This window comes from Tricharina praecox (genome assembly GCF_024521635.1).
Source record: "Tricharina praecox strain CBS 144465 chromosome Unknown BZA05scaffold_19, whole genome shotgun sequence".
In the NCBI taxonomy this organism is placed as follows: Eukaryota; Fungi; Ascomycota; class Pezizomycetes; order Pezizales; family Pyronemataceae; genus Tricharina; species Tricharina praecox.
In genome coordinates this window covers 584,038-610,490 of record NW_026250421.1, presented here as the reverse complement: position 1 = coordinate 610,490, position 26,453 = coordinate 584,038, and the positions used below count along the sequence as shown (strand labels likewise).

Below are 26,453 nucleotides of genomic sequence, written 5' to 3'. Positions count from 1 at the left end.
CCGCTCACATCCCACGATTCCCCGAGTCTGATTATGTTGAATCATTACCCCACATTTCCCAACGAACAACAGTCGATATCAATGAGTCCAGATGTGCTCGCATGCTGCCCCGCCAATAGATAACACCGAAGAGCTGATCAATAGAAACGACTAGACGCCCAAACGAAAAGACCGTATCCCATTCAAATCCCGGAACGCTGCAAGAAACACCAGACCAAACCTCCCATCAACTCAGCATCGTCTAGTAGGACCGACCGAAGAGGGTGTAGTGCTGCCATTTATGTCAGAAATGAGTGATCGACGTTAATCTGGAACGGAATGTACCTTAGCATCCTCGCCGCACTTCACACACTTCGTGACACCAGGCACGAGCTTATGCTCGCCATCGGGCTGCTCGAACGGAATGCACAAACTCTTGGCACCCATGGACGGGGCCCGCGAGTCCTCAGGAGCATCGGCATCGACACGTCCCTTACTGTCATCCTTGACGTTGTCCTCACACTCGTTGTCATCACCTATGTCTATTAGCCACGGCGAAGCTTGATGCGCACATACAAAATTTGAACTTACAGTGAGCCATGAGAATGACATTCTTTGCGTCCAGAGCCGGAACAACCTCCTCCCACTTGGTGACGAGCTTAACGTGGTCGTCGTAGGACTTCTTGGCTTTGTTGTACATGTCGTTGTGCATGGTGTCAAGGATGGCCGAGATCTGCTCCGCAACGTTATCGAGCGAGATGCTCTGCTTGATACCGGTGTCACGGCGAACAGTGACGACCTGCTTCTTCTCGATGTCCTTGGGGCCGAACTCAAGTCGCAATGGAACTCCCTTCAGCTCCCAGTCGTTGAACTTGTAACCAGGAGAGTAGGTATCCCTAAGGTCGGCATGGACACGAATTCCAGCATCCTTAAGAGTTTTCTCAAGATCCAAGACTGAGTTCTCCAGGCTGCTTCTCTGCTCCTTGGTGGTCTTGGCGGTGATGCCGCAGGGAACAATCGCAACCTGAATCTGAGCGGCGTTGGGAGGAAGGACCAAGCCCTTGTTGTCTCCGTGAACCATGACCATTACACCGATCACACGGGTGGACAGGCCCCAAGAGTTCTGCCACACATAAACCTTCTTCGCCTCATCTGGCTGGCCTTCTTTCCACTCGGGATCCTCGACGGTGATGTTGAACATCTTGGAGAAGTTCTGACCCAGACAGTGAGAGGTGGCGCCCTGGATACCACGACCGGTAGAGGGAATGTATCCTTCGCAAGTGGTAGTGTAGTAACCTCCCGCGAACTTCTCGTTCTCGGTCTTCTTTCCCTTGATGACAGGAACAGCGAGGATGTCCTTGTAGATACCCACGTACCACTCCAGGATTTGCATTACTTCCTTGTCGGCCTCCTCGAAACGCAAGTGCGCCGTGTGGCCCTCCTGCCAGAGGAACTCGCGAGTGCGGAGGAAAGGCTGGGGGTGCTTGAATTCCCATCGGACGACCGAATTCCATTGGTTGAGACGGAGGGGGAGATCACGGTGCGAACGGATCCACTTGGAGTAGTAGGGATACATGACGGTTTCGGAGGTGGGACGAATGGCAATATGCTCATCGAGCTCCTTTGAACCTCTGGAAAATGTCAATATCCTGTTGTTCCTAGATGGTGAGAGCGGAATATTACGCTTTGGTCACCCAGGCGACTTCGGGGGCGAAGCCCTCGATGTGGTCCTTCTCTCGCTCGAGAACCTTTGCCGATACGAACATGGGGAAGTAGCAATTTTGCACTCCCATTCCCTTGATTCGCTCGTCGAAGTACTTCTGCACCTTCTCCCAAATGGAGTATGACCACGGCTAACACGCACTTATTAGCCGTAGAGTTCCACGACTCGGAATATAAATCAGTACCTTGAGAATGTAGCATCCAGAGATATCGTAGTAATCCAACATGTCTCCCTTGGTGAGGACTTGCTGATACCAAGCAGAGAAATCGTCTTCCTTTCGGATTGTGATACCGACAAGTTCGGCACCGTCGATCGTCTTCTCCTTAGCCTGCTTTACGGCGGGCTTGTTAGGAATAGTCTTTGCGACAGCTTGCCTAAATAGATATTCATTAGAAATTGCTCACAGCGTGCATGCAATTTTCCATGTCCTCAAGGGCGAGTAACGTACACACTCGCCAGTGAGAAATCCACAACGGTGAGCTTGACACCAGTGCTCTCAAGGTATGATCGGATCTCTGTACCCGAGACAAACGCAGTCTCGTCAGATTTGGTGGTGTGGACACCAATCTTCGCGGAAGAATCAAGGATGCGCTGGTCAAACGCGACCTGAACAGACGCGGCATTCTCCTGGGTGATTGTGTAAGGGGATACTACCATTCGGTTAGTTTTCATTCAACAGAACAAAAACATGGAGCGCAATGCCGCACAGCCGACCGTAGGTCAGTGCAGATGGCTCCGCCGCAGTGAACCAGAATGAACAAATAGACCTACCGTCTGCGGGCAGGGAGCCCAATGCTTCCTGTACGGCAGCGGCCTGCGCAAAGCGAGGCTCCTTGACTTCAAGGGCCTTTGCAACCAATGCAGAGTTGGTATCCGAATCCTCGAGAGCGATCACGACGACAAGAACGGCGGTCTGGGACTTCGGGGTCTCTAGGGTTTCAGTCAGTTGTCAATTCGACAATCTCTGAAGCCTCTAATAACTACATACTGGGCTTGAAGACGAGAGTCTTTGTCAGAGTATAAGACTCCGGAAGCCCGGACACACTCTCGAGCTGAGTCTTCCACTCAGCAGTGTTGTTGCATGGTCCGTGAGACACGGTCTGCGCTGACTTGAGGGACATCGTGGCCAGTTTGTCTGCAGCTGCGGAGGCCATACGTGGACTTGTTTGTTGCGATCTGTCTGGAGGGGAGTACTTTAGCGGGGGGTTCTTCGTGTGATCGTCGGTGTTTAGGCGCGTGGAGATGGGTGTGAATGGCGGGGTGAGAGGGGTTGGGTGTGCGATAGGGACTGTGTAACACGTTCAGTTGAGTCACCTGCTGATGGCTAATGAGATGAGATAAGATAGGAGCGATAACCCTTTGATTGTCTTTTATTAGATTAGATAAGGAGCTTAATCGCATCTCATCCATCTCATGTAATCATGCAACCCTACACCCTACCTCTTCCGGCTCCCCAGTTCCCAGCTTTTACGTACCCCCCAAAATTTACGACCTTTTTACCCGGCCCTCCAAGTAGCTTATGTTGGCTGCATGGCCAGTAAAGGCGGAGAGCAGACAGAACATACGAACCGACACTGAGAAAGCCCAACAATCACAACCAACCTGCCCACCTCACCTTAACTCCCACAAAAATCCCCCATAGGATCCACCGATCACAACTACCAACCACCAGCAACAACAACAACCAAATCCCTTCCTACTGCCTGTACCTTAATCATCCCGCTCTAGCTCATCGATAATCAGCCTTATTGCTATCGAAAAAGAAACTCTATTTGCTCCTGCTCGCTCAGACACCTCCGGTTTCCGCCGTTGCTCGTCCGTCGTCACATCCCTTCAGCACGCCCCCCTATCAATCCTTAGTTGCCTTCACCTTCTAAGGTACCATGGCTACCCCAGAACCGCGGCGGTATGAGCCAGAGGAATTGCTCGCGCTGGCAAAGTCTCCTCTCGTGAAGAAGCCGAGCACACTGCCGCCAATGGAAGAATGGATGGGGTAAATACCCCGCGCCTCAGCTATGACGATGCTATCGTGCTAATATGGAATGATAGACCAGTTACTGCTCGTCCAACCGCATCGAGAGCCAGAACGGACGGCGACATTGCTGGTAACAGCAACGGCAATGATGACTCCCCTCGTGGGTACGTTGTTTTAACTCTAAACCTTGTCCTATTGCTAACTGCGATGAAGCGCTATGACGAACCGTCGCCCCTCCATCTTCAGTGATTCCCGGTTGTCGAGATCGTCCAGTATGCATCCCGTTGCATAGCTCTATCTCGCCCTTCCATCCCAATATACTAACACGTTCTAGTTCCGGAAGACATGGTTCTCGGCCCGCCCAAAATGTCTTTCGCATCCTCCTCGGCCCGTACTTCAGCTGGTAATAAATTCGATCACGAGTCCGTACGGTCTGCCAGCATTAATACCCCGACTTTCGACGACGAGCGAGGAGAGAGTCCCCGATTTGAGAGATTCAAGAGCTTCGGAGGGTTCGGCCGTGGCGAGGAACGGGATAAGGAGGCTGGAGGTCGTGACTTTAGTGACCTCCGGGGAGGATTCTCGAAGCGCCGGGAGGACTCCGAGGGGGGCGGCGGATGGACGAACGTCTCTCGTCAACCACGTAAGAGCTTTGGTGCTGAGGAAGGAGGTGATCGTGAGCGTTTCCGCAAGGACATGCGTGGGGATGCAGACAAGAAGGGGGGATCGCCGTGGGATAGGGAACGCCCTGCCAAGTACGAGAACTTTGGCAAGGAACGCGACCGTGAACACCGCGGCCGAGGCAAGCGGGATGAATCAAGCTGGCTCCTTGAGGACAACCGCGGAGAGAGGAACAACAGAGATAATCCACGTGATCATCACCGCTTTGGCAGCAGAGTCGAGAAGGACCCTGAGTGGATGGACAGCGACGGCAAATCTGGGGATGGTAAAGCTGCTCATTCTATGGAAGACTTCCAGAAATGGAAGGAGAGAATGAAGGCCTCATCAGGAGGTTCTACCGAGCCCCACAAGAAGCCTGAGGATTTGATCGAAAAGCCTGTTAAGGAGCCGGAGCATGTTCCCGAACCCACTCCTACACCCCGAATCGAAGAGAAGCAGGTGAAGGCTGAGAATCCCAAGAGACAAGAGAGCAACCCACGAGATGACGCCGAAGGAGGTGTCTTTCTGGACAGGGGTAACCACATTCACCATCCACTTGCCGAAGGATCTCGCTGACCCAATCAGTAGCCAACGAACGCCACGAGCCTGAGCCACCCCATGCCGCCGAGAATGGGGTCGATCGATTCTTTGGATTCTGGAGCGGCAATAGCATCCTCAAGAGCCCCGAACAGGGCGATATCATATCTGCTCCACGTGCTGAACCGAGAGCGGTGGGAAAATCACGGTTTACGTCTTTCTTTGGGCCTCAGGAATCTCACTCTCCGCCTCCCCACATCCAACCCAAGGAACACCACCCGACGCCTGTCAATCGTACCCCACCCTACACTCAGTCTCCCGTCCGTGATTCTGGAGATATAGAAGACCGCGAGGGTTTCCAGCGTATCTTGAAGATGTTGGGCACCACCAACATCAACGGCCCGGGGCCGTCGGACTCGCTTTCTGCTGGCCTCCTTTCGCGCCCACCTCAATCAAGCATCTCTCCAGGAATTCCTTCCATGTCCTCTCCCCATCCACCGCCCCCCCAGGCGCAGCACGGTCACCAACAGTATCCCATGCCTAGCCCAGGTAGGGACTCCAACACGGATTTCTTGATGCGTTTGATGCGGGGCGAGCAGCCGCAGCAGCTGCAACAACAGCAGCAGCAGCAGCAGCAGCATCAATCCGGGCCGATGCACAACAAGTATGGTGGGCCATCTCAGATGCCTCCGCCTCCACCAATCGATACCAGTATACTCCAGTTTAACCGCGGAAACCACAACCCCATCTCCCCAAACATCGACGATCCTGCTGTGATGTTCAGGCATCGCCCCAACCAGGATAGTCCAATCGTCAACAGAGGTCCTCCCCACATGATGGACCATCACGGTCCTCCCCCTGGATGGAACCCCCAACAGGCCTCGCAGGCTCCTCCCCCGCAGTCGCATAGACAAGTTGCTCCACCCCCTGGATTTGCTGGAGCTCGTCATCAGCAAGGACCGCCTCCTCCATTCATGGCGCCCCCAGGTGTCAACGGACCGCCAGTTCCCTTCCAGCTCCTCAATGGCCTCAACGGTCCGCTCCCCCCCAACATGCCCCCACCTCCTCATTTTCTCATGGGCGGAATGAACGGAATGGGCGGAATCAACGGCATCAATGGGATGAACGGCGGCCCCCCTCCCCTCCCTTCCAACATGAACGGTCCTCCACAGGGCGGCTTTCCTGGGATGCCGTTCCCACCACACCATCACCCTGACGCCATGCTTGGTGGCATCCACGGTGGACCGCCGTTCGGATTCCCGCACCACGACAGTCTCAAGAGTCAGCCGTTCGGTCACGGTCCCAACAAGGGAATCATGCGTTAAATGAGTACGTGACACTCATTTGCGCGGGTGATAAACTCCGGTCAGTGTTGATGTCTTTCGATTGGCATTGTCACCATGTGATTGTTTTTCCTCGTCTACCCATGTTGCAGGCATGCATATGCATCATTTTAGAGGCTGTGTTTAACTAGTCTTACCCTCTTTTTCTTTACGCTTACGTTTACTTTTCGAGAGCTTTGTTTGGGACTTGTCTTTTTGCTTCATTTCTTTTCCCTTGCTTTTGATTTCGGTGTGATATCTTGCGTGTGCTTACCGCCTTTGTTGGGTGTTCTGGTTTGGTTGGCTGTGTTGATAGGCATTTCTCTACCTCCACCTCCGCCATGTCCCTTTGGAATGCAGTGCATGCGTTTACATGCCGCGCTTTTGCTACTCACTTCTTTTCGATGCTTGTCCAGAGATCCAGCATACATTGGCACGGTGGGGATGGGTTATGGGCTATGGACTGGACACGGAGGTGGGAGAGGGACGAATGGTTACGAGATTGTTCTCTTGTGTGGTTCTTAATGTCTCTTTTTTTTGCTCTTTTTCATTCGACTCCGCACATGCTTGGAATACTATAAATGATGAATGGCTTTCTTTCTTATCCCCTTTCCTCCTCTTCTATTGTTCTACGCATTTTCCTATTGCGATTGCGCTGCTACTGCGAGGGTTGCTTTTATCGGTCTTTATGGGGGGTTGCGTGCGTCTGGAGCTTGCTTGCTTGCTTGAACTTGCGTTGCGTGCGTGTTCGTTTTTTTATGGTGTACTCTATTCTATCTTACGGAACCCTTTGTTTTGCTCTGCTCTGTTCTGTGGCGAGGGAAAGATGTTCGATAGCGCGCTCGTTTCTGTCTCTGTTTCTGTCGTTATTCTTTGGGCTTGCGTTGGGCGGGTTGGGCGTAATTGTGCGGTTGCTGTGATTCTTCTGTCTCTGTCGTTTACTGTGTCTATTGCTGTTGGTTGGTTGGGTGCACGATACGAGGAGGGAATGAAAGGGCGAGGATTTGATGGCGGGGGAATGAGAGGGCGAGGATTTGATGGCGGTGGGATGGTATGGAGCCAGGTGGCGAGCGCTGAATCCATAAGGATCATAAGTATGTGGCTCGGTGATAAATACTACTCTATACTGTTTGCTTGAACTACCTATTGCCGTAGAGTTTTGAGTCGATGGTGGTGATAACGCCGATGAGACTGATCACTGTTTCTCACTTGGTTCACTGCCACTCACTCACCCTTTGCCAACGAATCTGTAGCGATTGGCATCATTGCCTCAAAGATCCCATTCACTTCTTCCTCCAAATACCAATACTCCTCTTCCTCCCCCCAATTTCATGCACAAGCTCCAATCCCACCTCCTCCAGCATCCTCGTAAAATCCTCGGGCTCGATTTTCAATGCTGCCTTCTTCTCTTTCAATCTCGGATTCTTCTTCACCGCTGTCTCGTAACTCTTCGCGTCTTGCGGCTCAAAGACGAAGTGCCCGCCGACCTCTAGCAGCGCGGCGACTTTGGCAAACGCGCGTGTAAGTCCTAGCATCATTAGCATCAGTTGCCCGAGAGGGATGTGGAAGCACAATACCCTCATCCCCATGCTCCAAATGGATCCACTTAACGACACTGAGCATAAGCACAGTGCTGCAGCTCCCCTCCCCGGCGCCCTCCCAATCCACAAAATCCGCCTTTGCGAACCTAACACAATGCGGCAAGCCCTCGCCACCTTCATCCAGCGGATACGGCACATGACCGGTCTTCTGGACCGCGGAGGCAGGGTAGTAATCAACCTCGCCGTTCGGACCCAACCGCGACCACCGGAAAGACAGGTGCGACTTCGCCTTCACGATCAGGGCGCCGTCCGGGTCGAGGCCGGTGACGGCCGCGGGACCGAAGTGCAGCGCGATGTCGACCGCTACGCGCCCGTCGTTGCACCCGATGTCAAGAACCCGACTGTGAGAGAAGATCGACGGCACCGCGGTGGACACGAGCCCAAGCCGCTCGTCGAGAATGTTGCTGCTCGTGTTGGAGCCCGTCGTCGTGCGGGCGGAGCCCTGGTAGCCTATGGGCGTTAGTGATAGTCGCCGCCTCGGGGGGAGGTATATACCCTTGTAGTTTCCGTAGACTGCGGCGGTGGCGGCCATGGCTTGTGGTGAGCGCGGGGTGGGGCGGTGCGAGGTGTATTGCGGGGAGCTGCGAAGGCGGGGATAGCCGGTGGTCTGTGCACACCCTGCAGGTTCATGTACCTATGTCGTGCGTCACGACAAACGGACGACGTTTTGATAAATTGCGCTGCATAGCCTGGATCTGGAGTAATCTACCCATGAACCTAATCCGGAGTGCGGGGTATATAGAGGGGGAAGGCGGAGGATGTTTTGAGGGCGACAGCTATCGATCTTCTTCGCCGCATATTGCGAAGCTGTGGCTATAGAGTAATATCGTAGTCCTCTATTGATGGCGAAGCTTGTGCCTCTATATGGCCAGAGCGAAGAAGATCACTGAAGCTGTCAACCGTCATTAATACTAGCTGAACGCCGGCATGAAGTCCGCTGTGTTGGAAGTGATATTGGGCAAGTAAACCTACAACTGTCACCCGTACCGATATGTATTTTGTGTTGTTTAACCATTGATTGCATGCGACCCAAGCACCCGTACGGACAGCCTGTTCGGAAAGTCCCGAAACGCAGCCAGCCGAGTGATCCATCATGGGCCCAAGTAGCACGAAGAAAGTTCCTTTGCACGCGCAGACTCCAGAGCACACGCGAAGGCAATCCCTGTCAAAAAATAACCTTCCCGCATCCACCAACCTCCACATCCACCACCCCACCGCCGCCGTCGCCGTTGCCGTCCACCAACCCACCGCAGCTCGCCACCTCCACCTCCACATCTCCACGCACAGCCGGCAAATCGCAATGTCAAAAGTCGGCACCCTCGTCTTCTGCGCCGACTGCGGCAACCTCCTCGATCGCTCGCCGGGCAGCGACAAACTCACCTGCGAGATGTGCCACTCCGTCACGACCGGTCCTTCCCCGCGCACCCCCACCCACCCCCTCCCTCGCATCCTCTCGTGCTAATGATGAACGTGTGCGAACAGACGACGCAACGCAATCTACCACTACTCAGTCGACCGCGGCAGCGTTCCCCTCCTCGCTAAGGCTGAAGCGGTCGGCCGTGCAGACTATTGCGCCGGAGGATTTGCACACCGAGGCGAAGATCTCGCAGGTGTGTCCCGAGTGCAGCAGTCCAGAGATGTGGTTTTACACACTGCAGCTGCGGAGTGCCGATGAAGGTGTAAGTAACTGCTGTCCTGGGAGTGACGGGGCGGGGAGGCTGATGGAGGAGGATAGGCTACGGTTTTCTACAGGTGTGAGTGTGGCCATCGGTTCAACACCAACAATTGAGGAAGAACGGAGTGGCGAAAGAAAAGGCGTTTGGCGATATCCGATTGTACAGTCATAATCATAGATCAAATCCCATCATTATTATTACTCGCGGAAAGAAAACAAACTATGATACACCATGCATTCACCATGTTCCCTAACAAATCTACTTCTTCTGGAAAAAGTTATTTAATGTGCCCTGCTGTGGCGGCAGTTTCTTCCCCTTCTTCGCGGCAGCAGCAGGAGTGGCCTTCGGTTTGGGCTTGGGTGAGGCTGGCGCCTCATCTTCCGAATAGCTCTCCCACACGCTCTCCATCTTGACGACAAGATATCCCTCGTCATCTTTACTGGTGACTTTCTTGGTGATCTTTCTCTTTCCGCGTCTCCTGCCCGACTGGCCGCTAGCTGGCGGCGGCTCAGGACTCTCGGTTTTGGCTGGTGGCGATGGCGAACGCGCCTTCTTCTTCGTCGGAGGCGACTTCTCCTCATCCGACATGTCCATCATGGCCTCGATCGCGTCCCGCTTGGCTTTGCGCTTGCGGATGTCTTCGTCCATGTCACGAGCGGGGGGCGCAGGCTCCTCGGCCTCCGAGTCAGACTCCATCTTCTCGTCCTTGGGTTCGGCAGGGGGACTCTGGGATGTAGCCTATTTACCGCCGTTAATAAATACTCCAATATAGCCATCACCCCCGAGGGTGGCTTACCTGACTGACCTGGGAGTTCCCCTTCTTTTCCTTCGCCTTCTGACTAGCGGCATTCCAGTTCGAGAAGAAGGCGTTCGCCGTTTTCTTGCTGGCCGCAGATTCGGTGGCCTTTCCCGGCACAGACTCGGCCTTTTCAGGGGTTGCTTTCTCCTTCGTAGCAGGCTGCTCTTTCGCCTCCGGCTTCTTCGCAAACGCGGAGGCGAGGGGATTCGACTTCTTGGCCGCCGGCTTCTTCTTTTCTGTGGGAGAAGTTTTGGCGGCGGTCTTCTTCTTCGGACCGGGAGTAGTAATAGAGGAGGCGGCCGGCTTCTTCGGAGCCTGTGAGGCAGTCTGCAACATCACCGTGCGCTGGGAGCGGAGCTGTAAGTTCACCGGGCACGATTCAGCAAATGTCCATATATTCCCATAGTCGAAAATCATAAGTAGTAGTTGTTCAAGTCTACCTTCGCTTCAGGGTTCGAGATCGTTCCGTACACCCGTCCCATCTCTTTGGCTTCCTCGCCTTGGACACTCTCCAGTACCTCCTGGGCGGCAGCAGAGACCATGTGTAGATCCTACTTTCGTCAGCAAACGAATTGTGTGGTGGAGGTTGGGGTGGGGGTGTAGCGTAGGTGGTACCGTGAGCTTGGTCGACTGCAGACTGTAGATGTGGATGCTCGAGAGCCTTGAGAATTTCGCCTTTGCCTCTAGAGATGGTGAGTAAGTTAGTGAGTGTACCGGAGGAGCTAGGGGTGATGGGAGTAGTACCTGTGAGCTTCTCCTGAGGAACGACGACAATAGACCTCACGAGAGCCTTGTCCGGCTGCTGTGTAGCCTCGAAAGGCGATGCCTCCATGTGCGTATCTTCTCCCTCCGCCCCTTCAACCTTCTTCTTGTCCTCTTCCTGGCGGTAGCCGGTGAGCATGTAGTTGGCGTGGACGGCATCGGGCTCGTTCGAGTTCTGGACGGTGTAGAAGTCGTAGAGCATCCTGAGAAGGAAGTCAGCTTGAGCCCATTCGTTCTTGAGTGAACCAGATGAAGGAGGTATACTCTTTGGCCACATTGACGTGGACTTTGAGGGTGCGACTGAGCTGTCTGTAGGTGATCTAGTCTAGTCAGTTTGTCTCTCTCTTGTGGTTACTGCGGAAACAATGTTACTGACAATCTTCCTATCTCCTATCACCTCTTGGGCGAGGTGATCCGTGTACTTGTCCATGTCTGCTTGCTTGTTGTCTGTTGTGGTGAATTGCTGTTAGGAGTGTCCAGGGAAACGAATGCACAGTGGTAAGAAGGAAGGTCCAGGCCTATTCGATGCGCGACCGAGAAGACGCGCAGAAAACCCTAACCCGTGTCTGCGGCTCCCAGGACTACGCTACTTACACTACCCTTAAGTGATCCCAACCTAGAGTAGCGTCCCTCTCCACCCCTCAAGTTCACCATGGCCTTCCAACTCGGTCCGGCCGACAGCGACGGAGACAGTGACAGCGACCTGCCCTTTCCCGAGCCACTGGCACAAGACGCGTTCTCGCCGAGCTCAACCGACTTTTCGCCGCATGCCTTCCTCGCCTCGCTGCGGAACCGGCACCAGACGCTCGAAGATCTGCGAGCGGAGCTGCGCACGCGCTCCAAGAACCTCGAGAGCGAGCTTGTCGAGCTCGTCAACAGGGACTATGCGGACTTTGTGGGGTTGGGCAGCTCGGTGAAAGGCGGTGAGAGCAGGGTCGAGGACCTGAAGGTCGGATTGCTCGGTTTCCGCAGGGAGCTCGAGGTCATTGTCAAGGCTATTGAGGCTACGAAGTCGGAGGTCGAGAAGGAGCTCAGAGTCAAGGAGCGGATCAGGCAAGAGAAGGTACTTGATTTCGCCGGTCTGGCTGAGTGGAAGGGGCTGACGGGATAGGCTCTGGCCAGGAATCTGTTGGCTCTGATGCAGCGGCTGGATGAACTCTCGTCGCTGCTGCTGTTAGACGGAACCGACTCTGGAACGGGTCCGCCGGGTTTCCTGGAGGATGGTGAGGGATTGACCAGCACAAAGCGGCTGCAGAAGCTGGTGGACAGCTGGGTCTACATCGTGGGGTTTCTGCTGCCCAGAATACCGACAGATCACCCGTTTTTGAAGGCGCAGGAGCCGAAGATGAAGAAGTGCAAAGAGACGCTCTTGATTGACCTACGGAGCGCACTAAGGGAGTCGAAAGCTAAGGGGGATCAAGTAAGGTGCTTAAATGTTATGGGACTGTTTGGAGACTTGAACGCAGAGGCCGACGCGGTTAAGGTGCTCAGGGAGCTCAAGCGATAGAATAGATGAGTTCAATTCAACCCCTCTAGCAGCAGGAGGTAATTAATGGGTATCCAACCAATTAAACCCAATCAGACAATGAAACGCCAACTCCTGTGATCCATCAAAACACCGTCCAACCAAATCCCACAAACCTAATACCTGTAACTAGTACTGTAGTCCTTGGGCGAAACCGCTTGACCACGACCCCTCCTAGCGTCCCGGTAGATGGCCTCGATGATGCCAATTAACTCCTGTTTATCCTCCAGAACTCAGTTCATCTTGTTGTTATTTCCCGTGCCGAAATCACACTTCATGTGTCTGTTACGGAAGAAGAACATGACGGTCATGGGGTCGTAGAGCTCGTAAATCTTGTTGAATTCGGGGACTTTGTCGATGTCGCAAACGTAGACAACAGCGAAGTTTTTGACTCTATCGGCGATGCCTAGGAAGAGGTTAGATGGATCATACATCACAAAAAAAAAGGATGGAGGAGAGAAGTGATCTCACGGTAGAGAACCTCATCCTGTCGCATGCAGTCCGGGTCCCAGTCACGTCCAAAACGGATGACCACTAGGCGGTCTTCCTCGGTCAATATGGTCTGGTCAACAAGCCAGCCGGTGTTTAGGTGGGGAAGAACAACGGAACCCATGGGGAAGAATGAATTTTGTGCGCAGAATAGAATACAGAGTTTTTGGAGAGTTTTTGGAGAGTTTGTCAAATGATGGAGAGTGGGCGTAGGAGGAGGTACAAACACAGATGAGCACGTGCCAGCATGTCACACACAGTTTATAGTTATCAGATGCCTAGACTTTGCTAGAATTTCTATCTTGATCGCGGGGTCCCTCATCTCGCCCCACCAAACCAAACCAAACCAAACCAAACAAACGAGCTCGAAAAAAACATCAACTTTCAGAAACCAGACCAATTCCCCATACGACCAAGCAGCCACAATGACCATTACCGACCCTGTGCCCGAGCTCTGCCGCATCCTGTGCGATGACGCCTCACCGAACCTCGCCCTCCGTTTCCGCGCCCTCTTCTCGCTGAAGCACCTAGCCACGCAAGGCAACACCTCCGCAGTGGAAGCGATTGCGGCGGCGTTCGTCTCGAACTCCGCACTGCTCAAGCACGAGCTCGCCTACTGCCTCGGGCAGAGCAAGCAATTCTCGGCGGCGGCGCCACTGCAAGCCGTGCTGCAAGACGAGGCCGAAGACTCTATGGTCCGCCACGAAGCCGGCGAAGCTCTCGGCGCGCTCGGCCACACGCCGTCGCTGGAGCTGCTGCGCAGCTACATCGGCCACAAGGAGGAGGTGATCTCGCAGACGTGCGAGCTGGCGGTCGCCCGCATCGAGTGGGAGGCCAGCGAGGCGGCGAAAACGGAGCTGCTGCAGACAAGCGCGTTCGCAAGCATCGATCCCGCTCCTCCGCTCCCCGGAACTGTCAAGGAGGTCGACTGTGCGAAGCTGCAGATGAAGCTGAATGATCAGTCCGTGCCGCTATTTGAGCGCTACCGCGCCATGTTCAGGCTTAGGGACATTGCATCGCCGGAGGCTATCGATGCGCTCGCCAGTGGCCTGGACGATCCTAGTGCTCTGTTTAGGCACGAGGTAATTGCGGTTTTCTTTTTTTTTTCCCCGCCCTCTTTTCTGGTTGATGTCCGGACGACGACGGCTCACATGGTGATAGATTGCATTCGTGTTCGGCCAGTTGTCGGACCCACACTCGATCCCAGCCCTAATCAAGGCGGCCGGCAACAAGAGCGAGGCGTCGATGGTGCGGCACGAGGCGGTCGAGGCGCTTGGCAGTATCGCAGATGAGCGGGTGGAGGAGTTCCTCAAGGAGTATGCCAAAGACGAGGAGAGGGTGGTCAGGGAGAGCGCCGAGGTGGCCCTGGACATGGCTGAGTTCGAGAGGAGCGGGCAGCTCGAGTACGCGCTTATCCCGCAGTCGGCGTAAGACAACACAGCAAAAACCTTGGGGGCTTCTGACTTCTGATCATGCGTTGTTTTGGGTTATTTTGTGGGCACTTGGCGTTTGTTTATGGTATTCACCAAAAGGTTTCTTTTTTTGCTCGTTGAAAATAAATTAGATGTCGGTATTGAGATCTCATGGAGGAGCCCGGGCTCGGGCATTTCGAGTTCGGGCATTTGGAGTTCGGGGCAATACGAGTGCGAGCGTCCAACCGGCTTGCTTGTTCGTTTACGTGCACCATTAGGATGGGAGGGATGCACGAGCTCGATGAACCTTGGTCCACGGTCCCTGGAAAGCCCACTGCATCACGCGAGTTGTGGCTTGCTGGCTTGCTGGCTTGCTGGTTGGTTGGTTGGTTGGTTGGTTGGTTTGGTTGGCTGGTTGGTTGCGATGGAGTGGTGGACCGTGGTGCGTCCGGTCCGTTGTGGGCATCCATCGTTTGTTTTTCCCGAGACATGAACGGTGCATATAAGGAGAACAAAAAAACTTGCAGTTGCAGTTGCATATGCAGCCATGAGCTGCTGCTGATTTTTGGACTTCTCCACGGACCACTTCTCCCCTTCTCCCTTGCCCGCCCCGCCTCGCCACGCCACGCCTACATATCAATCAAGCAAAAGCAAAACGTCGAGTTGGCGGCCTGGGCCGTTCTCACGGTTTGATTTACATATGTCCATAGGTTTTCTTTTCTTCTCTTTTCCACGATCCTCCTCCGACCTCGCTCGCTCGCTCGGAGAGTCGGAGCCTGGATAGTCGGACTGTCGGAGAGTCGGAGGCATTCCAACAATAGCCCGACCGCGTGTATGATATGTAATTGCATGCCGTACATGCCGTACAATACCGTACATACGGTACTAGTAACTATGTTAGACCGGCCATCTGTTAAGGGGCACGTCCTCGCCCGTCGCCGGTCCGGTACGGTAGAATGAGTATCATCAATAGGGAGTTTCCTTGCTTTTTCCCTTTTCCTTAGGTACATTTTTCCTTTTTACCACCTCCCCTACATGAAGCACGCGCGGAAAAAAAAGATAACTGACACATATCGAGAGACATCTTTTGTATGTATGTACATATCGGCTGTTTTTGGAGTGGGTAACTGGAGGCGGCCCAAGTGGCCGCATGATACCGTACCCGTACCGTGCCTATGGGGGACCACCCTCCCACCCCCCCGATCTAAGGTCGGAAGCGTATGGAGTGAGTGTACCTAATCAAGTACCAGTGCATATGTAATGGCCGGCTGCAACTCCTGCATTCTCATCACCACCACCGGGGAACCGGGAAGTTGGAACTCTTGGGGTTCATGTATATGCGTCTGTAGCTTCACGGGGCGATCACTCGGCGCGCGACGACACAGCTCCGAGCTCGACCATTAAGTTAACGGCGGGTATTTTTCGTGGAGGGGGGCGTGGCGGAGGATTGCGCAGTGCGAGCTCAAAGTGAACATCGGGGGCCAGGGCCGGTGTAGGTACTCGTTCTTGCACTTCTAGCACTCTTGCACTTCTTGAAAAGTCTATGTATGCTGTGTACCTCAGGGTTTGAACTTCGAACTTCGAACATTGAAATCATACCTCCCAAGTAGATAGGAGTCCAGGAGTCTAGGAGTTTACAAGCCTAGAAGTACACATAAGATGGACTCACGGAGGCCTCATAGACACTGTCACAGCAGCTCGCTTCCCGTACCGTCGGGCATGTAGCCTGTACATACGGCAGGTCGGGGATGAAAAGGCTTTTGGCTTTTGGCTTTGGGCAATGCGACCCACTAAGTAAGGGCACAAGGGTTCGCTTAAGCCCTTTGGTTGGGGATGGGGATGGGAATGGGGATTCCATCCGACGTCTGTGTATCTGGAAACGATGGCTTGCATGGTGGTGGTGGTGGTAGTGGTGGTGGTGGCGGTGGTTGTGTGGTGGTGCTGTTTTTTTTGTTTATTCATTGGTGGGTTGCATGCGACCCGTGTAGAATCTAGATCATGACAATAGGTATCCGCCTCGGTCATACTCCCGTTCCACGCCACTGTCCAACCCAATCCAACTTTCATCGAGCGGCGGCCCGATGTGATGTGGCTTTCACTGCCCTGCCCTCCGCTCAGCGCTGGTCTGGTCTGTCCCTTCGAGGATAGGTAAGAGGTAAGTATATGAGCGCACCAAAGGCCGGGGAAATAAACCTACCTACGGTACATAGGAAAGAACAGTCCGCTCCTCCTGCCTCTTCAACAGGAGATGCGAGATGCCACGAAATGATGAAATGATGAAAGAGGGCGTGGGCGTGGACAGGAACAGCGGGAGTGTTCCCGGTTCATCCTCCTCCTCCTCCTCTCGCCTCAGCTCCCGCTCGAACACTTCGCTTGCTGCAGATGACGGCTGTAACTTGTGTGCTACTGCTTGGACATGTATCATATTGTATCACTCAACCGGGGTTGGGGTTTGGGTTTGGGTTGATGTTGGGTTGTGGTTGAGTGTGCGCGCGCACGAGCCACGACCGGTAAAAGCGGACCGTCTCTCCAATGGCCCCAGCGACCGGTCATCCCCCAGTCAGCCCCCAGTCAGCCCTCAGCCGGGTCAGCTCCAGGCTCAAGCCACGCACAGTATCTTAGCGCTTGAACCAGGAGAGCGGTTTCTTTGTCTGCGAGCACATGCGCGTCTACTCTACCCACTCTACTCTATATATTTAGTGCACTATATCCGCCCGTTATTTCTTTCTTTTCATTTTTTATCCAGCCGAGAAGGAGACAGACAGGATTCGCAGGCAGAAGGGAGGGAGGGAAGGAGGGAGGGAAGGAGGGAGCGAGCCGGGCCGCACCCTTGTTGCGGATCATCTAGCAAACCCCGGATTTCGTGGGCAGCACAAAAAACATAATCACGCTACCGGTTAGGTAGTTATAGGGCGGCTAACGGCTATCCTTACGAGGGGTTCTCGACGGGTGCATACGGCATATCTACGGGCAACTGATGAACTGATGAACTGGACTAGAAAAGCAATAAGTACCAAGTAACAAGAAAGAAAACCAGGCCTATGAACTTTTACATGGGGGATTATCTGTGGTGGTTGGTAATGTCTGAAGTCCGATGTGTTAACAAGAGAGACGAACATAAAAGCGGCCACAGAGAACGTTTCAACTTTCAACATTGAACGACCGCATCGGGCCTGCCCGATACCGCCGCTCCCCATTCTCCGCAGCACAGAGCCGCCCCTACCTCCGAATCCCACACTACCCTACATAACTACTCGTTTGTGAGGGTATGCACCTGTTACATAGATAGGGTTAGATGGACGATGGATGGTGGATAGGTGATCAATGGTGGATGGCGGATGGATGGATGGATACCGGTAGTGGATGGTGGCGGGCCGACCCGGGGCGAGGGGGAAGGAAGGGAGGGAGGAGCGGAATGTCCTCCAGGCTAGTTAGTTAAAGGAAAGAGAGAGAGAGGGAGATCTTCAGTTTGTTTCGCATGCAGCCCGTCTAGACTATGGCGAAAGTTAAGGGAAAGAAAAGGAAAAGAAAGACGATGATGCGTGCTCTGCTGCATGCTATGATGCATGCTATGATGCATGCTATGGTGCGCAACGGCTATGGTAACGGCTATGGTGTGGCGGCTGGCCCACATAACCTACCTAGTTCGGGGAGCTGTCCGCGGTATATTCATGATACGCACGCTTGTGCTTAAACCGTTGACGGTAATACCTACCGTACATACATACGAGAGGGATTTGAATTAGATACAATTAGATACGACGGGAGATCCGAGAGATCGATCGGTGGTCGTCGGAGGAAGCCGTATCCAAGTATGAGGTAGGGATAGTTACTCCACACGGCATTCTCTGCAAGAGGAATAGTAGTATCTTTCGTCGTCGTCAGGGTTTCAAACATTCTGCAAGCCGCGGTGAGGAGGCCTCTACAGAGTCAGGGAGGTCTTCCACTTGGCCGTACATAGGTCCAGGTCGAGTATGTAAGAACATGTATTCACGAGCCATGCATATCCGGCATCCGCAGCGTCAAAACGAGGCACGCAGGACCCAAGAAGGTCAATATTTTGCCCAGGCCAAGAACATCTGTACATCCCCCAGAAGAGAACAAACGCCCTGCTTCGAAACAACACAACACAACGAGGTCTCCAACTACTCCATCCATCTACATAGCATCCACATCCACACCTTCCCCCAAGCCCACCCCCTCCCCAAATCCAATGCCCCAAAACCCCAAATAAACAAAAACGCGGAATACAAAGAAACAAGGAGGAAAAAGAATAGATAGGGGAAAGTATCCACAGGGTCCACACGGCTATCAGTGATCCAGAAGAAGAAGAAGAAGAAGAAGAAGAAGAAGAAGATGGGGAAGATGATGAATAACGGAAGAAACATGCCAAATGAAAATCCAGAAGATGCCCAAGTTAAGGAAGCGAGACAAAGATCAAAGACACAGAGAAAGAAAGGGAAAAAGACGGGAAGGAGGTCAATCAACCCGACAAGATATATGTACGATACAGCCAGAAACCATCCTTCATTATTTTTTGTACAAGTGTCAAGTCTTCCGCCGACGTTTTGTGTCTGTCGTAGAGTCCTCATCGCCGCTCTCATCGTCCCTTCCACTGCCGCCCGCCTGTTCAACTGGTTTCTCGTTCCCCTTCTTGACGGAGATGGCGCAACCCTGTCGCTTCAGCGCTTTCGTGAGGTAGGTACTGGCACGCATTCCGGGGAACTCCTTTGCCGTGTAGACCGAAAACACGTCGCTCATGCATTGAGTGATGACCGGCGTATAACCCTCGGGTTGCAGGTCGGAAGGTTCCAGTCTCATCAGGACGAAGCGCAACCGGTATTTGCCATGTGTACGACACGACAGGTCGGGAAAGCAAAAGAAGCAGCCCTCATTCCCGGCCTCGTCCAACCCCACGAACGGCGACGAAACCAATGTGCCCATTAGTCTGCGGGTTATGCGTTTGTCGGCGCCCGTCAACGCGGTCTCATCCGTGGTGCCGTCCTCGCTCCACAACGTACAATGCATCACGTTAAACGGGTATCGTATTTCGTTCGCATCCGCGAGCCCGGTCACCGGATCGTTGATCGTGAGTTGGACTATTGGCGGTGGGTCGATCACTCTCCGGTCCCGCTCGCCGAACCCGCACGCCCGGGCCGCCGCCGGTTGTTGTCTCACATGGATCTGATAATTTCCGCCCTGGCTACGCGAAGAGTGTAAGCTACGATGCACCATCTGCGACGGTGATGCCGACGTGAAGGAAGAGGAGAGGGCTCACCTGCGGCCCAGCGGTGGCGCGTCGAGACGCGCACTGCCACCACTTTCCTCGGCAGCGACGGGAGGTAGCGAGAATCCCGAAGAGTAGCTACCACTACCTTCCGACGACGTCATCTGTCCCGCGAAAGTTGGTGACGGAGCCATGGTGCTTAAACTGGACCTGCCCCGCACGCGAAAGTTAGATTTTGAGCGCAATTTCCCCACCCGCCCCGCACCGCCCGGAACACGAGAGCGAACAAGGTTGTACCTTCTGCAATCGTCGGGTTCACGACTGTAGCGAGAGTCGTAGGCTGGATCGTATGGAGGCGCTGAGGGAAATGTGGGTGCAGTGGTCGAGGGTGCGAAGGTTGTAGGGTGGGAATGCGGCGGACGGCCGAACGGCGAATTGGTTCGACCATTGACATGCGGATGGGGCTGGGGATGGGAAACGGGAGCGGGTGATTGGTGCTGCTGCTGGTGGTGGTGTTGGTGGTGGTGCGGCTGGTGCTGCTGGTGGTGGTGCTGCTGCTGGTGGTGCTGGTGGTGCTGGTGGTGCTGGTGGTGCTGCGGGTGCTGCTGGTCGTGGTGGGATGGTGGTGGTGGTGCAACGTGCGCGAGAAGACCTGGTTGCTGCAGAACAGAGTGGTGCCGCGGCGGTGTCGATCCCCCGCTGCCGCTTGTGCTATGAATGAGATTGAGGCCGGGACCAGGGATTGCGATGGGCGCGAGGATGTGACCGGGAAAACTGGGGGGCGCGGTAACCGGAGAATTGCCGAAGTGTAGAGAAGGCGGGGGTAGTTGGTGATGGTGCGGAAAGGCGAGGGAATGGAACGGACGCGGGGAATCGGCCATGGCGGCAGAGGACGGCGGGAGGGACCTCGGCGGTGGCTGAGGAGGGGGTCCAGGCGACATCATCCACGCTCGTCCGCAGCATCTACTCCAGATACTGCGTGTGGGGTGTGGGGAAGAAGAACGGGGGTGGAGGGGTGGAGGGGGGGGGGGGGGGGGTGGGAGGGAGGCAAGGCGTGAGGGTTCCTGGCAAAAAGAAGAAGAAGAGGAAGAGGAAGAAGAAGAAGAAGAACGGTTGCCGAGTGCAGAAATGGTGAGGCTGTAGATGTTATGCCCGCGGCCACTGTCCGGTTTCTCGACTGGGCGTAGTTAGTGTGTAACTTCTCTGCGTGTCGGCCACGCTGAGTCGGTCGGAATCAGAGTGTCGTTGTCTTTTGCGCGGTGAGCTGCCTCTACTCTGCACGGATAAGAAGAGACGACCCCGGCGATAACGCTGTCGGCGGTATAACGCGCTTGTTTATCACGACTTAGCGTTGTCTTGTCGTTGTCGCCCCTGACGATGTGGGCCAGCGCAGTCGATTCGCCCGTCCGTCCCCACGCTTTCCTGGCGGCCACGGCTCGCAAAGACTAGAAGAAAAAAAAGAAAAGGCACCAGAACAACCAACAGGACAGAGCGCAGGTAACCGAGGGCGCGGGATTACGGTAATGCGGGAGGCCGGAAGGATATTTACACAGGAGACGAGACGAAAGAGCAGCCACCAGATGGGGAAGCGTGCGGCGGCGGCGGCGGAGGCAGAGGCGGCGGAGGCAGCGGCGGCGTGACGACTCTGACGATGAAGCCGAAGTTGATGATGTGCTGGGGCGGCCGATCGATCTTAGGGAACAAGTGTTATGATGGACGCTCACACACACACGGCCAGCAACAGCAACAGCAACAGCAGATTACGGGGGGCCGGTCAAACGAGCGGAGACGACGACGGCGGACGGCGGACGACGCTGGGCTGGCAAACAAGGGAGCGGTCTGTGGTATGTAGGACTGGGGGTCAACACGACGACGGGATGAAACAGCGGTGGTGTGGCGTACGGTGGCGGCGACGGGAGAACAAGGTGGGGCGTAGTGGGATTATTTTTTTATTCGGAACAGTGGGTGGCAGATGGATGGAAGGCGGACGGGGTTGAGGTGGACGTGCAAGTGAATTAATAGCGACAAGGCGAGACAGGCCAGGCCAACCACCAGCGGCGCCGAGGAGTGTTCGTTAGAGTGGCTCGTTAGAGTGCTAACGATCGATGGGGGTGAAGGGACAGCGGGAGAAAAGTCTTGTTGGCCGGTAGATCGGGGGACAGCGGCCACGGTTAGGGCGGGCCGAGGAAGGGAATCGGCGTGTGGGTAGAGGTGGTGGAGGAGGTGGAGGAGGTGGAGGTAGGGGAGGTGGAGGAGGTGGTGGAGGTAGGGGAGGTGGAGGAGGTGGTGGAGGAGGTGGTGGAGGAGGCGGTGGAGGAGGCGGCGGACGAAGACGAGTTGGGGAGGGGAGGGGAGTCGAATGTGGGTCCAGGGAAGCAACTCGAGCTCTTGGAGGCAAAGGGCTGTGGGAGGAGGGGAAGTGTTCGTCTGTTCTTGAGCTTCCCTCTCACGAACTTTAAGTAAGGTGAGTGGCCACGAACAAACAGCAGCAGCAGCAGCAGCAGCAGCAGCAGCAAGTTGTCGTTTGTGCCCCTCCTGCAGCTTATTATTTTTGGCCCCGTTCCAGATGCAGACCAGATAGATGGATGCAGGTGGCCGGGGAAATGCTGAAGAAAAGCGTCAAAAATAACACAGAAAGGCGAGGAATAACAAAAAACAAGCAGCAAGCAGCAGGCGGAAAAGCAAGGAAAGGATCCACGCGAAACACACGGGAAGAAAGAAAAAAAAAAGAAAAAAAGAAAAAAAAACGGGAAAAAAAGAAGGCCAGACCGTTCGGGAAGGTTGGGACGATGGCATCGATCGAGCAGCTGCACTGCAGCAGGCTCTCCCCTCCAGCCCCGAGCCGTTTGAAAAGTAGGGGTCTGTCGAGCAGGTGAGTGAGTGAGCAGGTACGCACTTCTCACTCACTTACATGCTTCTTACTTACAGACGTGCGTGCGGGCGCCAGTGTACAATGCTCTAGAGTGTCCGGCTCCAACGACACTCTCGTGGGATGCTGGCGGGCGTATGTAACCCTTCTCATGGGCTCCGATCTGCAGCGCGGTGGGCCGGGAGGGCTTGTATGGATGTGGGTGAGCAAGTGTGTAAGGAGCAGGTACTTGCTTGGTACATGCTTACTTGCCCAGGTACTTACCGACTTGCCTACCTTCGAATTCCCGGTCAGGTCCCCTCGTCTTCGCCGATCGTCTCGCATGCGATGCGAGTGCTTGCACATGCCACCTCACTCGCTCGAGCCTAGTGGCCATCGGCCGCGGTCTATATGCTGCGGGAAAATACCACGCCGGTTGCGAATCGACCTGTGTACTTAGCATGCCCAAGTACATTAGGTACTCAGCTACATGCACAGCTGCTGAACACGGACGGCTCTCCGAGAAAACGATTGCTTATCTGGAAGCTTCATCTCCGCACCGTCCGCCTCGACGATGGCTGGCTGGTTGACCACCAGGTGCGGATGGACACCGCAGGATTGCCCTGGCCCCTCTATGAGGGCTGCACGGTGGAATCTGGCAGCTCGTAACGGTCGTGTCTTCGTTTCGAGACCGACCCGCAGTCCAGCGGAGTGCTTGGCTCATCCGCAGCATCCTGATCCCGCCAACTTCCCGATCACCGACTGTCGCCTAGGTTGCTGTCGATGTCCCACACAACACGCCTCTGCCCCCCGTCGCCGGATCATCAGGAACATGTGGGGTCCGACAACGAGCCAGGCGTGCCCTTCAAAAGTCCCCCCTCGGCATGGGTGGGGGGCTGCAATCCCAGGGAACTCGCCGCTATCTATCTGCTGGCGAGACCCATGCGTGGCTGTACCTAAGTGAGTACTCCATTCGTGTATGATGTATGTACATGCACAACATACGGTGCCCACCGAAGAAAAGAAAAGACTAGCACCACCGCATTAGAGTACTTACGGTATCACCAACCGCGGTGTCTTAGTGTCTTGGTGAGTCCAACCCCCCTCCCCTTCCCCCCCTTTTCATCCCCCCCCTCCCCCTCTTCATCCCCCTCCCCCTCTCCCGCTCCTCGTTGTTTGTCTCTCCCCCACCCCGGCCAGATATGTTTATCGTCTTCGTCGATGTCGGTGTGCAGAGCAGCAGGTGACGCCGGTCGTCGGCCGTCGGTGAAGGTTCCGGATCGGAATCCCTATGTACGTGCAGTGGTGGTGCAGTGACTCGCTATCAGGGGAGATTACGGAACCTCCAGGCTCTTCCCAGGGTCTCGCAGGCGGTGACGAAACGGAACCTCCTCTCGTGCCCCCACACTATCCGATCAGGTGTGCATCTCTGTTGCATGATGCAATGTCGTCGAGATAGCTGGGCCGCCGACTACTGGTTTCATATCTGGATAGCGAGCAATTGCGGGGAAGTAAGCGTCTGGCAAAACCGGGGACGGCACCTCGCCCTACATACCTTAACTGGCGCCTCTTCGCAGCATGGCTGCCATGGCTGGCATCATCCAACGTAAGTAAGTAATGTACGCCTGTTGCCTGCCTACCTGCCAGCCTGCCAGCTGCCTGCCAGCTGCCTGTCTGCCTGTCTGCGCCTGTCTGCGCCTTCTGCCTCTTAGCCTCTACTCACGCCCGGCAACGTCACAGTCCGAGTTGTGTTTCCCCGGGAAAGAAGGAAGGCAAAAAAAAAAAAACAGAGCGATGGGCTGGCTGAGACCAGCTAATCAAAATAGGCTCGCTGTTGTGCCCCCCCCCCCCCCCCCCCCCCCCATAAAAAAAATCCGTCAGACCCTTTACGTCAACCGCCCCGTCCGTCCATCTGCGGGGTTCTTTCTGGATCTAATCTGTTCCCTTTTGGAGGAGGGGGGACGGGGGGAGGGGGCGGCAGCGAGCGAGATCTTGCCAAATGCCTGGACGCTGCCTGTCTGCCATACATACCATACCGTACATGACACTTATATTGTCCGTGATCAGTCCATCCAGAAAGTCGGACCAGACCGATGCTCGGAATTATCGCAACCCACCCCTCCCTCCCCTCCCTAATTCCCTCCCCGCATGAAGCGTGGCTGCTGCCCTCCCCGATAGCGACGCAGAGAAAAAGAAAAAAAATAAAAAAATAAAAAAAACATCGCCCACGGTCCCACCCGGGGCGGTGATATACCGATCCGTCTCTTCATCCGCTGTAACCAACTCCGCACAGGCACAGGCAAAAAGTATATGTTGCAGCAGCAGCTTTCTCGCGTCGGCCGAAATCCATCATCCATGGCCCGCCGCACACCGGAATCTGCGCTGGGATTCAGGAGGGAGGGAGGGAGGGAGGGTCTTTAATCAACGGTGTTTTTTTCCCCGGCTTTTTTTTTGTTTTCGTTCTGTTTGGAAATATAATTTAAGAGATGTCAGACGATCACGCACATACACATACATCTTATGTACATGATGTACATCGGGATTTCCAGAGCTAATCTCCGGAGTTTAGAACTTGGAAGGCGGAAGGCGGAAGCTGGCCGTGTTTCGTTCCGGGTTTGCAGTTGCAGTGCTGCAGACTTGCAGATTTGCAGACCAGGGCTGCCTACATAGTAGGATGCTGGCCGTGGAGGTTGGAGGTTGGAGATTGGCCGTTGGCGGGGCGGGACTGGGCTGGGCTTTGGTTACTCTACATACATCATACATGGCCAAGTATGTAGGATGTATGTGTGTATAGTAGATTGGCGTGACGAGCGGGTGAGTGCTGTTCTTCCCCAGGTTTTTTTTCCCGGCCTTTGCTTTTCCTTCATGCCAGATCTACATGCTAAGCTGTGATGAGCCCCCATGTATGTGATGTATGTGCGGTATGGTGTGTATTCGCTCTTGACTGCCCCGGAAGCTGGCCTTTTTGTTTATATTTGACGGGGATGGATGTATGGATGGATGTATGGATGGATGTATGGGGCCAAACAGAAACATGCTGGTCAAAGTTCAAAGTTCAAAGTTTCAAAGTTTTGAACGGTTTCCCGGTTTTCGTCTATGATTGAAGCACTTAGCAGCGGCAAGCAGTGTGCTGTCACCCGTCACCCGTCATCATCGGTAATCATCATTCCCTGACTAAACTCAACTTACTTACCCACCCACTACTCACTACACACTACACACAATGGCTCCCTTTGAGTCGGCGAGACCGTATTTTCATTCTCATGAAATAAAACCCACCACAGCTAGAGAAATCCAAACTGAATCCTGATCGAAAATGTAACGCAACGTAACGTACGATCTATTGCTTGCATTCGCATGGAGATGGAGAGCGGAGAGCAGCGGCGGACGGGCAACATGGCTACTACATGGCTACTATATTGGGGCTTGGCGCTTGGTATAGTATAGTATAGGTGGTATAGTATAGGTGGTATAGTAACTTGTCTCGACTGTCCAGGCTCCGAGAGCTCGAGAGACAGGTATATAGATTTATAGTACATAGATGACTCTGATATTAATATAGAGAGTGTGTTTTGTTTCCCCCTCCCCCGCTCCCCGCTTCCCGTGTTTCTCTGTCTGTCATTCGACTGGGGGAAGGGTTCGAGGGAGGGTTAACGTTTCCGCATTTTCCCCAAGTCAGGTCAACCCAGCGCCGAAGTACATTACTTGCATTGCAGATGAATTACAGATGAATTACAAAATTACAGAGTTACATAATTACAGAAGAAGAGAGTCTATAGTATAGCATTGGTCTGGGCGGCTTTTTAGTCAATGTGCACTTTACCGTTTCGAGGCAATTTCAATATTCCTACAGGCTACAGTTTAAGCTCTGGCCTGGTCTCACCTACTCGCCTCGAGACTAGCTGGCTGGCTGGCTGG

The 26,453-nt window shown here is 54.4% G+C and overlaps 10 protein-coding genes across 10 annotated transcripts; 5 read left to right on the top strand and 5 right to left on the bottom strand.

Moving 5' to 3' along the window:
* Nucleotides 1-241: 241 nt before the first annotated feature.
* BZA05DRAFT_426416 (uncharacterized protein) lies at nt 242-2,856 on the bottom strand (the record flags this gene model as incomplete). The annotated part of the gene is made up of 8 exons (XM_051486009.1): nt 242-271; nt 325-515; nt 571-1,610; nt 1,663-1,832; nt 1,887-2,076; nt 2,151-2,352; nt 2,474-2,632; nt 2,691-2,856. 8 exons carry the CDS (start codon nt 2,854-2,856, stop codon nt 242-244), a joined length of 2,148 nt encoding a protein of 715 aa, XP_051337819.1.
* A 346-nt stretch (nt 2,857-3,202) lies between these two features.
* Nucleotides 3,203-6,384, top strand: BZA05DRAFT_95939 (uncharacterized protein). Its single transcript, XM_051488839.1, has 5 exons — nt 3,203-3,695; nt 3,752-3,841; nt 3,891-3,949; nt 4,012-4,872; nt 4,923-6,384. Exons 1-5 carry the CDS (start codon nt 3,586-3,588, stop codon nt 6,197-6,199), a joined length of 2,397 nt encoding a protein of 798 aa, XP_051337818.1. The 5' UTR covers nt 3,203-3,585; the 3' UTR covers nt 6,200-6,384.
* Nucleotides 6,385-7,534, top strand: BZA05DRAFT_95957 (uncharacterized protein). Its single transcript, XM_051488840.1, has one exon. The coding sequence runs from the start codon at nt 6,570-6,572 to the stop codon at nt 7,332-7,334; it is 765 nt and encodes a 254-aa protein (XP_051337817.1). The 5' UTR covers nt 6,385-6,569; the 3' UTR covers nt 7,335-7,534.
* Nucleotides 7,480-8,329, bottom strand: BZA05DRAFT_446663 (Bin3 family, transcriptional and translational regulator; the record flags this gene model as incomplete). The annotated part of the gene is made up of 3 exons (XM_051487095.1): nt 7,480-7,724; nt 7,774-8,247; nt 8,293-8,329. The coding sequence occupies 3 exons, from the start codon at nt 8,327-8,329 to the stop codon at nt 7,480-7,482; spliced, it is 756 nt and encodes a 251-aa protein (XP_051337816.1).
* A 628-nt stretch (nt 8,330-8,957) lies between these two features.
* On the top strand, nt 8,958-9,653 carry BZA05DRAFT_403880 (transcription factor S-II-domain-containing protein). Its single transcript, XM_051484245.1, has 3 exons — nt 8,958-9,206; nt 9,280-9,476; nt 9,533-9,653. Exons 1-3 carry the CDS (start codon nt 9,098-9,100, stop codon nt 9,584-9,586), a joined length of 360 nt encoding a protein of 119 aa, XP_051337815.1. The 5' UTR covers nt 8,958-9,097; the 3' UTR covers nt 9,587-9,653.
* On the bottom strand, nt 9,654-11,549 carry BZA05DRAFT_403879 (DNA polymerase subunit Cdc27). Its single transcript, XM_051484244.1, has 7 exons — nt 11,411-11,549; nt 11,299-11,354; nt 11,017-11,237; nt 10,888-10,955; nt 10,713-10,823; nt 10,270-10,629; nt 9,654-10,211 (listed from the first exon to the last, which is right to left on the bottom strand). Exons 1-7 carry the CDS (start codon nt 11,462-11,464, stop codon nt 9,732-9,734), a joined length of 1,350 nt encoding a protein of 449 aa, XP_051337814.1. The 5' UTR covers nt 11,465-11,549; the 3' UTR covers nt 9,654-9,731.
* Nucleotides 11,550-11,618: 69 nt separating this feature from the next.
* BZA05DRAFT_403877 (oligomeric golgi complex component, COG2-domain-containing protein) lies at nt 11,619-12,592 on the top strand. The gene is made up of 2 exons (XM_051484243.1): nt 11,619-12,097; nt 12,146-12,592. Exons 1-2 carry the CDS (start codon nt 11,687-11,689, stop codon nt 12,539-12,541), a joined length of 807 nt encoding a protein of 268 aa, XP_051337813.1. The 5' UTR covers nt 11,619-11,686; the 3' UTR covers nt 12,542-12,592.
* An 83-nt stretch (nt 12,593-12,675) lies between these two features.
* On the bottom strand, nt 12,676-13,248 carry BZA05DRAFT_430936 (mitosis protein DIM1-domain-containing protein; the record flags this gene model as incomplete). The annotated part of the gene is made up of 3 exons (XM_051486171.1): nt 13,031-13,248; nt 12,831-12,965; nt 12,676-12,791 (listed from the first exon to the last, which is right to left on the bottom strand). Exons 1-3 carry the CDS (start codon nt 13,170-13,172, stop codon nt 12,676-12,678), a joined length of 393 nt encoding a protein of 130 aa, XP_051337812.1. The 5' UTR covers nt 13,173-13,248.
* A 114-nt stretch (nt 13,249-13,362) lies between these two features.
* Nucleotides 13,363-14,864, top strand: BZA05DRAFT_430935 (armadillo-type protein). Its single transcript, XM_051486170.1, has 2 exons — nt 13,363-14,130; nt 14,210-14,864. The coding sequence occupies exons 1-2, from the start codon at nt 13,474-13,476 to the stop codon at nt 14,477-14,479; spliced, it is 927 nt and encodes a 308-aa protein (XP_051337811.1). The 5' UTR covers nt 13,363-13,473; the 3' UTR covers nt 14,480-14,864.
* Nucleotides 14,865-18,874: 4,010 nt separating this feature from the next.
* On the bottom strand, nt 18,875-20,706 carry BZA05DRAFT_95865 (velvet factor-domain-containing protein). Its single transcript, XM_051488838.1, has 3 exons — nt 19,985-20,706; nt 19,739-19,897; nt 18,875-19,663 (listed from the first exon to the last, which is right to left on the bottom strand). Exons 1-3 carry the CDS (start codon nt 20,629-20,631, stop codon nt 19,009-19,011), a joined length of 1,461 nt encoding a protein of 486 aa, XP_051337810.1. The 5' UTR covers nt 20,632-20,706; the 3' UTR covers nt 18,875-19,008.
* Between the last annotated feature and the right edge of the window lie 5,747 nt (nt 20,707-26,453).